The following is a 12,325-nucleotide window of genomic DNA, read 5'->3' as shown; positions in this document are numbered from 1 at the left end:
CAGCACAGAAACACAACAGGACTCCTTTCCAGATATTTGTTTCAACCCTCAATCCAATCTCCTCACCCCCAATACCCCGGGACACAGACTTAAAGGGGTACTCCGGTGAAAAACTTTTTTCTTTTAAATCAACTAGTAGCAGAAAGTTAAACATATTTGTAAATTACTTCTATTAAAAAATCTTAATCCTTCCAGTACTTATTAGTTGCTGAATGCTACAGAGGAAATTCCTTTCTTTTTGGAACACTGATGACATCACGAACACAGTGCTCTCTGCTGACATCTCTGTCCATTTTAGCAACCATGCATAGCAGATGCATAGCAGATGTATGCTAAGGGCAGCATGGTGGCTCAGTGGTTAGCACTGCTGCCTTGCAGTGCTGGGGACTTGGGATCAAATCCCACTAAGGACAACAATAAATAAAGCGTTATTATTATTATAATAACATCAGCAGAGAGCACTGTGCTCGGGATGTCATCAGAGAGCATTCCAAAAAGAAAAGAATTTCCTTTGTAGTATTCAGCAGCTAATAAGTACAGGAAGGATAAAGATTTTTGAATAGAAGTCATTTACAAATATGTTTAACTTTCTGCCACCAGTTGATTTAAAAGAAAAAAGGTTTTCACCGGAGTACCCCTTTAACCCCTCAATATCTTCTCCACAGCAACCCAGCGCATAGCAAGTCAACACATCCAAAAGATGGCACAAACTGCATTAGTTTAATATAAACAGTATTATATACAAACATTGGGGGAGATTCATTAAAGCCTGTGCAGAGGGAAAGTTGTCCAGCCCATAGCAACCAATCAGATTGCTTGTTTAATTTTTCACAGGCCTTCCTAAAAATGAAAGAAGCAATCTGATTGGTTGCTATGGGCAACTGGGCAAGTTTTCCTCTGCACAGGTTTTGATAAATCTCCCCCATTGTTTTTACAAACAGCAGCTTTACAAAATGTTTCAATTAGTGTCAGCGAGTGATTTTTATTATGATTTTGTGCACAAATGGGGCAGGGTATATGTTTGTGCCGTGCCTCATTTCATGCAGGCTATTCTCATCCTCCTCCGCACAACACTGCATTTTACTTGGGCATACTACCCATTATACGCATGTGTATAAATATATCAGTTTCCAGCATCCTGCTCGAAAATTCATAGCACACTATTTATTCCGGCGCCACCATGCCTTTTTAAAGTAATCATTTTCCGCTTAAAAGTGACATGAACGCACTGCCACCCTGCGCCCTGCAACTGACGCAGCAGATCCGTTTTCCTTTTAAACTTACCCTGTGATTATTTTTATTTTATACCTTTATATATATATATATATATATATATATATATTAAATTACTCCCTCTCTATCCTTCCAGAAGAAGCACACCTTCTATATGTGTTTATATGTATCTATTCTTTTAGAACTGTGGACCTGAGGAAGGCATCAGTGGATGCCAAAATGCGTTGTCCCTGCTACACCAATAAAGTTTTTATTGTCCTGTGCTACTCCAGTCCTTCTTTTCCGACCGAATACTGAGCAGCGCCTCGCCGAACCGTTTTTTTTATTTTTACCTCCATTGCTCTTTATCAGGCACCAAACTTGATGGCCCGATACCGGTAAGAGTGCAGCAGCCACCCTCTCAAGCGCGGCACAATCTAGCGCAGCTACTTTTAAGGTTGGTATATCACCTGGGTGTTTTTCTGGTTGGTATATCACCTGTGTTTTTCGCCCCTTTTCCTAAGCTCCACAATAGAGGAAACCTTCCTTACCGACCCCAATATGGCAATGAGAATAAATTCCTGGATTAACATTCTATCCCCATAAATTTTGTATCCATAACCTGTCATATTATATTTTTCCAGAAGTACATCTAGCACCCCCTTAAACTTGTTTATTGAGTCAGACATCACAGTGAGTTCCATAGTCTCACTGCCATTACCGTAAAGAATCCCTGTCAGTGATGATGAAGTCCTCTAGATGTAGAAGATGCTGGCCTAGGTATAAAAAACGTCACTAGAAAGATCTCTGTACTGTCCCTTTACATATTTGTACATTGTAATTTGAGAGGAGCGAACTTTTCAATAATTCGATTCGGACGATTTGCTGAATTTTTGATCCAATTTATTCGCGGTGAATCTATATTAAAAACAGCTATTTCTGGCCTACAGAGAGCCTCAATACGGGTATAGAACACTTTGCTGTGTTCTAACACGCATATGGAGTGTGCTGGGGTAATGAAATAATACTGGTTTTCAGAATATCATGCAGATTAGGAGACCATATAGTGGCTTAATGACAAAGCGTGGAGGTGTTGGCAGCATGAGGAGACCATATAGTGGCTGAATGATACAGCTTGGACGAGGCTGAAGCATGAGGAGACCATATAGTGGCTGAATGACACAGCGTGGAGTTGTTGGCTGCATGAGGAGACCATATAGTGGCTGAATGACACAGCGTGGAGGTGTTGACAGCTTAAGGGGACCATATAAGCTGAATAACACATCGTGGAGGTGTTGGCAGCATGAGGAGACCATATAGTGGCTGAATGACACAGCGTGGAGGTGTTGGCAGCATGTGGAGACCATATAGTGGCTGAATGACACAGCTTGAACCACATTCACCCAGTGAGCTGTAAAGGACGTGTATTGTCCCTGACCGTAGTTACAGCATAAGGGGACCATATAAGCTGAATGACACATCGTGGAGGTGTTGGCAGCATGAGGAGACCATATAGTGGATGAATGACACAGCGTGGAGGTGTTGGCAGCATGAGGAGACTTGTCCGGGCAGTGGAGGCTGAGGACACATCTGAGGATGAGGATGCGGAGTTGCACACTGTCACAGGACCAATGGGCTGACAGCATGGAGGAGGAAGCGGTGTGACCTGTGCAAGTTGGGGTTGTGGCTGTGCAGGAACCACATTCACCCAGTGAGCTGTAAAGGACGTGTATTGTGCCTGACCATAGTTACGGCTCCAGATGTCGGCGCTGCCGTGCACTTTGGTACACACAGACAGGCTCAAGGACTGGCCCACCTTCTCTTCCACAAAATTGTGCAGGACTAGTACTGACTTCTTTGCAAATATATGACGGCTTGGTACTCTCCACCTCGGCTCGGCACAAGCCATCAATTCTCTGAAAGGTGCAGAGTCCACCACTTGAAAAGGTAGGGACTGCAGCACCAGCAACTTAGACAGGAGCACATTCAGCTTCTGCGCCATTGGATGAGTGGACGCATACTGTTGTGTCTTGGACATGGCTTTGCGGATGGATTGTTGGCAGAATGGCTGAGTAAAAGTGGAAAAAGCAGGAGCATCTGGAGCGACAGAAGGAGAGTTTGACACACAGCTTCCCTCGGTGGAGCTTTGACTGGCTGAAGGCGGGAGCGGCTGGCCACTGGGTGATGCAGCAGGCTGGACCACTAAATCGGAGCCACGGTTCTCCCAGGCTGCTTTATGGTGGCGAAGCATGTGTTGACGCAGGGCCATGATGCCAACATTGGGACCCCGGCCACGCTTCACCTTCTGCCGACATATCTTGCATGTGGCTATGTGAATCTCCTCCGGATGCTTGATGAAAAACTGCCACACCGCCGAGTAGCTGATTTTCCCACCAACAGTCCGCGCTAATTGACTGCTACTGCTGCTGTCTCCATGAACCCCTGTTCCACTACCTCCCGGAAAGGTAGGCTGCCGCGAAGCAGGTGGTCTCCCCCGGGCACGTTTGGCTCCAGAGTTTCCACTTCTGCCACCACGCTGACTGCCAACCATGCTACCGCCTTGCTGGCTCAGCTGCTGCCTTACGGGCAACCTGCAACTCTCTTCTCCTGATGATGATGAAGCCCCTTCTGCACCCGGCTCCCAATTGCGATCGGCTTTATCATCATCATCGAGTTGTGTCTGCTCTCACTGATGTCCTCCTCAGGTTCCTCAACAGTGTCTGCTTCAGGACCCTGAACCCTGGCAACACCGCCTCCCACGCCACTCTCCTCATCACTACTTGCCCGCCTAGCGGAGGAAGTGGCGCATGTCTCCTCCCCTTCTTGGCTGGACAGTAGCTGCTGACTGTCCTCTATAAGATCATCCACAGTTCTGTAGGAGAGGGAACAGCATAGGACAAAGGCAATGGCAGGACAGAGACTTCTCCCAGGCAATGCCAACTGAGGGTTGTGTCTGAGGAACCCAACGACTGTTGACTGGGGGTGTCAGATGTCACTTGTGATGAAGTGGATGACTGTTTTAACCAATCGATGATGGCAGATGGGTTGCTGGTCGAGACACGACTGCTGGCTGATAACGGGAGCACAGGCCTCTCGCTGCGACACCTGCTGTGACCTCTGCCTGAAGGATTTAGGCCTCTGCCACTCCCCTGTGCACGTCCTGACACTTCTCTGCCTGACATACTTAGTGTGTATATGACGGTAGTACAATACGCTTCACTACTCTTAAAATAGTATTTGTCTAGAACAGCAGCAGGTGATTACTTTTGGCTGTCCTTTCACAGTATGTAGGCCCTTGACAGATTAACAGGTACAAAATAGTACACTACTTAGATGTACGTATGCGGTATGCACTTAGGAGCGCAGAAAAATGCATTACAATGAGCCTAAAAACTCTGTAAGTTTTGTAAAACACCAGCCGGTGAGTACTATTCCTTGGACTTTCACAGTATGTAGGCCCTTGACAGATTAACAGGTACAATATGGTAGACTACTTAGATGTAAGTATGTTGTATGCACGTATGAGGGCAAAAAAATGCGCTACAATACACTTGGAAAACGTATTTTCATGAAACAACAGCCAGTGATTAGTTTTCCCTGGCCTTTCACTGTATGTAGGCTTGTTACAGATTTACAGGTACAAAAAAGTGCGCTACTTAGATGTAGGTATGTGGTATGCACGTATGAGGGCAAAAAAAATGCGCTACAGTACACATGGAAAACGTATTTTCGTAAAACACCAGCTGGTGATTACTTTTGCCTGGACTTGTTACAGATGTACAGATACAAAATATTACACTGCTTTAATGTAGTTATGTTGTATGCATGTATGAGGGCAGAAAAATGCACTACAGTCCTCTGAAAAAACGTATTTTTGCACAGCAGCAGGATACAACAGTGCATACCACAAAAAAAAGGGGGATTAAATTGCACTCTGTCACAGAGTGTTAAAGTGGTACTCCGGTGCTTAGACATCTTATCCCCTATCCAAAGGATAGGGGATAAGATGCCTGATCGCGGGAATCCCGCCGCTGGGGACCCCCATGATCTTGCACACGGCACCCCGTTTGTAATCAGTCCCGCTCCGGCTCTGATTACCGGCGACCACAGGGCCGACAGCGTGTGACGTCACGCCTCCGTCCCCGTGTGACACCACGCTCCGCCCATCAATGCAAGCCTACGGGAGGGGGAGTGATAGCTGTCACGCCCCTCCCATAGACTTGCATTAAGGGGCGGAGCTTGAGATCACATGGGGGCGGAGGCATGACGTCACACGCCACCGGCCCCGTGATGAACAGTAATCAGACCCGGAGCGAACATGCTCCGGGGTCTGATTACAAACGGGGTGCCGCGTGCAAAATAACGTGGGTCCCCAGCGGCGGGACTCCCGCGATCAGGCATCTTATCCTCTATCCTTTGGATAGGGGATAAGATGTATAAGCACCGGAGTACCCCTTTAAGAATGGTGTGAACTGGTTTTTATACTGTCTACAGACTAGTATAAGCAGCAGATGATTTCTTGTGGAAAAATACACAGAATTGAGCTGAAAAATCATTCCTGCCTCCTGTGATAAGGTTCATGAAGTTCAGGCCGCTTCATGATATATGAGGCAACGAAAAGTTATCTGCCCCTCTCTGATAAAATGCTGAATGAAGTGACTGGGAGATTTATGGCTGGAGTAAAAATCCTTCTCAGTGACAATAAGCACTGCAATCTCTCTCTACGAATCCTGCACCTGTTTATAATCCCCGTGAAGTCCATTTAGTGTGAGGCCCGACGAAGCACAACACCAGTGCGAAACAACGGCCCTTTACCTTCTCCCATTCTAAAAATCATAATGCTTTCAATTTTGCACCTACAGACCCATATCAGGGCTTGTTTTTTGTGTCACCAATTGTTCTTTGTAATGGCATAATCTGCAGCAAAACAAAAACAAACTTGTGTGATGAAATTAAAAACGCCATTTAGTAACTTTTGGGGCTTCCATTTCTACGCAGTGCACTTTTCGCTAAAAATGAAACCTTATCTTTATTCTGTAGGTCCATATGGTTACTAAGGATACCCAATTTAGGTATGTTTTGCACCAAAATATTAGTATGCTTAAAATTGTCATCTTCTGGCCCCTATAACTTATTTATTTTTGTGCTGTGGTCTGTAGTTTCTATCTGTACCATTTTTGTTTTAATTGGACTTTTTGATCGCTTTTTATACATTTTTTTTAATGGTATACGAAGTGACAAAAAATGCACAATTTTGGACTTTGATATTTTGTAGTTTTTAATTTATGTTATTTTTATTTTTTTTTTACACATTTTCCTTTTTTTTTTTTCCAATAGGGAGCCATAACATGCAATCTTACGATTGCATGCATTGTTCAATGCTGAGCTTTGGCACCGATTAGTTTTATCCGTGCTCTGCTGCTCCAGCCTGATGAGGCTGGAGGCAGCAGAGAAACACCCATCGGTCAGCAAGGAGGCAGGTAGGGCCCTCCCACCATCCTCTTAGCTGATTGGAACATTGCGATTTCACTGTGATGGTCCCGATCATCTCTGCTGAGCTGCCGGGATTGTTTTACTTTCATATTAGACACCGCAAGAAACTTTGACCCCTTAACGACCAAGGACATAAATTTATGTCCTGGTGCGGAGGTACTTCGCGCATCACAATGTACATTTACGTCCTATACATGACGGCGAGCATCGAAGCATGCTCTGGTCATGCACGGCAGGTCCCAGCTGCTGTTAGCAGCCAGGGACCCGCTGGTAACGGCCGACATCCGCGATCGTGCCATTAACCCCTCAGATTCCATGATCAATACATATCATGGCATCTGCGGCAGTGCACCTACTGTTTTAGCCGATCTGATCTCCTGTGGCGCTGCTGCGGGGATCAAATCCGCTAACATGGAAGAGGGAGGTCCCCTCACCTGCCTCCGCCGCCTTCCCGGCTTATTCTGCTCTGATCTGCTTTTCAGCATACCAAGCAGAAGATCGCCGATAATACTGATCAGTGCTATGCCCTATGCATAACACTGAACAGTATTAGCAATCAAGTGATTGCTATAAATAGTCCCCTATGGGGACATAAAAAGTGTAAGAAAAGAAGTAAAAAAAAAAAAAAGTTTAAAAATTAAAAAAAAAAAAGTAAATTGTCCTTTTTGTCACATTTTATAATTGCTGCTTTTTTGTCACATTTTATTCAAAAAATAATAATAAAAAAATTATTAAAAGGTTTATATACACAAATGTGTTTTTTGTGTTTTTGTTAAGGTTCTTTGTTATGGCTGTATTAATATATTGAAGCTTTACTTGCCTTTTCCTCAATATCGAGGCAAAAAAATAGTGTACTGCAATTAAGCAAATCATAGTAACAAACATTACTGTAATTTCCTGCATAAACACAAAAAAATAGCATAATTTTGGCCAAATTCATGGTGAAACCTCCACATGTGAACACAGATTATCAATCATCTTTATGACTTGGGAATCATGATAATAACTGGCAAGTTAAAATGGAGGCATTTTCAAACTTAGTGTCTAGGGCAGCAAGAGATGTAAAGACGTCCCTGGTGGCCAGTATATAGTATAAATTACTTTATATGAGAATGGCCAGGGTCTAGAACTATGGGGGCACAGAATGGGCCTATAACTAAATGGAGACACATATGGGCAGTATTACTGTGTGGAGCAATACCCATAGGGAGTTTGTAAATAAGTTGGCATTGTGCTGGAGAAAGGTGCTTAAAATGTTTCTCTGGCAGGTCCTGTGAAGACGAGTGGCATGAAGAAATAGTCATGAAGGTCTGGGCTAGATGGAAAAGAAAAAGGAAAGTGACTGACTAATAAGAGAAGCTGGCACCTGTGAGTCAACAGATATAGCTATATGATCACTTATATGGTCTGCAGAGCCTGTATAAAGCTGGTATCTATCTCTATATGGTCACAAGGGGAATATTTTCTTTGTGTATACTGGTATTATTATTAACATTGGTCTCAGGATTTGATCAGTAATAGTATGTAATATTATATACACAATGTAATAAATTTGGGAGGGGGGCAGGCCTTGTACATTTTCCTTTGGTATTCAGAAGGCCTTGAGCTGCCATGACAATATTCTTGTCACACTGAGCCAATCCAACCCCTGAACCACCAATGATGCAGCCCTTCACTATTTCAATGTTGCTGTCAGTTTTCACAGCAGCATCTAAACACTTATAATGGCTAGCATTGCAAATTAATCCATGTTGGCTATTAGCAGTGGTCACAGGCTTGAATGCAGAGTCATTTTCCTGTACCCTGAATAACTTGTATACTCTCCCTAGGTTGTTAACAGATTATACCCAAAATTGAAAATGTTTTCTTTTTTCTTTCTTTAACCCCTTAAGGACGCAAGACGTAAATGTACGTCCTGGTGAGGTGGTACTTAACGCACCAGGACGTACATTTACGTCCTGTGCATAACCGCGGGCATCGGAGCGATGCCCGTGTCATGTGCGGCTGATCCCGGCTGCTGATCGCAGCCAGGGACCCGCCGGCAATGGCCGACGCCCGCAATCTCGCGGCTGTCCGCCATTAACCCCTCAGGTGCCGGGATCAATACAGATCCCGGCATCTGCGGCAGTGCGCGATTTGAATGAATGATCGGATCGCCCGCAGCGCTGCTGCGGGGATCCGATCATTCATGACGCCGCACGGAGGTCCCCTCTCCTTCCTCCGTCCGGCTCCCGGCGTCTCCTGCTCTGGTCTGTGATCGAGCAGACCAGAGCAGAAGATAGCCGATAACACTGATCTGTTCTATGTCCTATACATAGAACAGATCAGTATTAGCAATCATGGTATTGCTATGAATAGTCCCCTATGGGGACTATTTAAGTGTAAAAAAAAATGTAAAAAAATGTAAAAGTAAAATTAAAAAAAAAGTGAAAAATCCCCTCCCCCAATAAAAAAGTAAAACGTCCGTTTTTTCCTATTTTACCCCCAAAAAGCGTAAACATTTTTTTTATAGACATATTTGGTATCGCCGCGTGCGTAAATGTCCGAACTATTAAAATAAAATGTTAATGATCCCGTACGGTGAACGGCGTGAACGAAAAAAAAAAAAAAGTCCAAAATTCCTACTTTAATACATTTTATTTAAAAAAATTATAAAAAATGTATTAAAAGTTTTTTATATGCAAATGTGGTATCAAAAAAAAGTACAGATCATGGCGCAAAAAATGAGCCCCCATACCGCCGCTTATACGGAAAAATAAAAAAGTTAGAGGTCATCAAAATTAAGGGATTATAAACGTACTAATTTGGTTAAAAAGTTTGTGATTTTTTTTAAGCGCAACAATAATATAAAAGTAAGTAATAATGGGTATCATTTTAATCATATTGACCCTCAGAATAAAGAACACACGTCATTTTTACCATAAATTTTACGGCGTGAAAACGAAACCTTCCAAAATTAGCAAAATTGCGTTTTTCGTTTTAATTTCCACACAAAAATAGTGTTTTTTGGTTGCGCCATACATTTTATGATATAATGAGTGATGTCATTACAAAGGACAACTGGTCGTGCAAAAAAAAAGCCCTCATACTAGTCTGTGGATGAAAATATAAAAGAGTTATGATTTTTAGAAGGCGAGGAGGAAAAAATGAAAATGTAAAAATTTAATTGTCTGAGTCCTTAAGGCCAAAATGGGCTGAGTCCTTAAGGGGTTAAGGGGTTATCCAGGAATAGAAAAACAGAGGTAATATCTTTCCAAAACCACTCTCTGTCTGTCCCCAGGATGGGTGTGGCATTACAACTTGGCTCCATTCACTTAAATGGAACTGAGCTGCAGAACCACACCCAATCTGGAGACAGACGGGGAGTGGTTTTGGAAAGAAATTAGCTCTGTTTTTCTTTTCCTGGATAACCCCTTTAACTGTTCCCTTAAAGTACCAGAGGATTCTTCAGAATCTTTCTATTATGGTCTATTTGTTATAGGTTTATTCATAAATAATCAATTTGACCTTCTTGATATGTTCTATGTTCTCAATTCTAAAGATTATGATGAAACATTTAGTGTCCCAGTCATTTCAGAAAACTTTTAATATGTCATAGAGACATTAGAGGGGGTCTGGGTGCTGAACCCTCAGTGATTGTTAGAATCAGGTGAGAGCTGCGTGGCGACCATTGTTGGACACTTACTGAAGATGGGCTCTATAGAAAGTCTATGGAGCCCTTTTTCAGTTAGCATGTGACGGTGGGAAGAAGTAGTTCTCAAACATGCGCTTATCCCCACTGGTGCCTATGATCAGTGGGGGTCTTAGCACCTGGCCTTCAATAAGAAATGTCAAAAGTTTTCTGAAAATGACTGAAATACTTTAAAGGGCCTGATGACTGAAATACTTTAAAAGGCCTGATAGACGCAGGTCCCTCCTCCGGGACCCACAAGATCAAAGGCTACTTAGCCCCTTTTGCCTCTGGGAAATTGAAAACAACTAAATGCAGTTTATTTAACTCCCACAGAGGTTATTGGAAGTTGCATAAACAGTGTATCACCATAAGCCTCTGCTTTTCAAGGCCCCTTCCTCACAGACTGCTTTAATGAGTATTTTCTCCTAAAGACTGCTCGACATTCCCCCTCCTCTCTCACAGATTGTAATGCAGGACTTATGAAAACAAAGGCAGTGTAGCTTGCAGTGCTACCCTGTGTGGGCAACTCCCATCAACATCCATAGGGTTGACACAAACTGCACCCTATCTGCAACCAATTTAGCTGTTTTTGGTTTACTGGCCACTTCTGCCAGTTGCAACCAAGGCTGAGGAGCCATTTATCTCAAGACAGGTGTGAATCTCAGAGATGGCATCTGTATCTATCAGACATTTATGACATACCTTGTGAATATACCATAATTTTTTTAGATGGAAATACCCCTTTAAAGTAATGGGCACATGTTTTTGGTGGTTCAATGCCAATCTACTGTATAAGCTAATTTGTCAGATCAGATCAAATATGGAGCTTGTTTGACATTAGATCTTGGTTGACACTGTTTGACTTGTTTGACATTAGGTCTTGGTTGATATCAGCCTCTAACAGTTAATATTCAATGTCACTCTTAATCTTATCCTTATGTTTAATCTTCCTTTTCTTATTCATCATACCTTGAACTCATATGACTCTTCTATTATAACTTCCATCTTGCGATGTTCCCCCAAGCTGGGACTTCCGGCAATCTCTTCACCACTTTTGGTACACACTACCCATCTTTCACCATTGTCACCTATGTGGAAAACATCACATATTAACTAATGTAAGCATGGGATATACCGCAAAATTCTACTGTAACTATTCAACAAAGTTGCATCATGAGGATCAATGCATGCAGACGTTGCCTGGACCTATAAAGGGAGCATAGCAGATGCACGTTTGTCATGAGATGTTGCACCTTAGGCTGTAAAGCTTTTGTTCTTTATGGTGTCAAGTCACTGATTCAGATAACCAGAACATGATGCAATCTGTTTAATGCAACCTTTTATAATTTATCATATAACATAAAAAATCTGTCAACCCTGATTGCATAATCATTATACAGCCTAGGGTACCATGATTATACACGTTTTACAGTTCAGAGAGATCAGTCAGATAGGAGGGAATTTAATTTTAATAATGGGATTGAATATCAGGTGATTGTTGAGATTATACAGTCAGGGGGAATATATTAGGCGTACATGCCCCTTAAAGAAATACATTCACAACCTTGACTGTATAATCTCGCCCATCACCTAAATGTTCACTTCCATTATTAAAATGAAACCAATCGCAATATTACTGATTCCCTGAATTTTCAGACAAACTATAAACCCAAACTGCAAAAAGATTTGGGATCAGGGCACCCCAAGTTATTTATTAATCTTTTGTTGGGCTGGCCAAGGGTCCTTTTTAACAACTGCAGCACATACAAAATAATAAAATGTTTTGCATAGATTTTTATATATTGATAATAATAGTCACTGAGGCCTTTTAAGTTAGTTATAGTCTTTGTTAGGACTAGTGATGAGCGGCAGGGGCCATATTCAAATTTGCGATATTTTGGGATTATATGGATGAATATTTGTCCTATGTTCGCGAAATTAGCTATG

The 12,325-nt window shown here is 42.6% G+C and overlaps 1 protein-coding gene across 6 annotated transcripts in view; it reads right to left on the bottom strand.

The window, feature by feature from the left end:
• LOC130277011 (sodium/calcium exchanger 1-like) overlaps window positions 1-12,325 on the bottom strand; it is a 319,182-nt gene that overhangs the window by 21,654 nt on the left and 285,203 nt on the right. For all 6 annotated transcript variants that reach the window (XM_056527170.1, XM_056527173.1, XM_056527169.1 and 3 more), the window contains exon 4: window positions 11,348-11,466. In XM_056527170.1, coding sequence (XP_056383145.1) covers window positions 11,348-11,466 — 119 coding nt within the window. The remainder of the gene's footprint in view (window positions 1-11,347; window positions 11,467-12,325) is intronic.

This window comes from Hyla sarda, chromosome 6, assembly GCF_029499605.1.
Source record: "Hyla sarda isolate aHylSar1 chromosome 6, aHylSar1.hap1, whole genome shotgun sequence".
In the NCBI taxonomy this organism is placed as follows: Eukaryota; Metazoa; Chordata; class Amphibia; order Anura; family Hylidae; genus Hyla; species Hyla sarda.
Note: the sequence above shows the minus strand (reverse complement) of the source record. Positions and strands in the feature narration are given on the sequence as shown.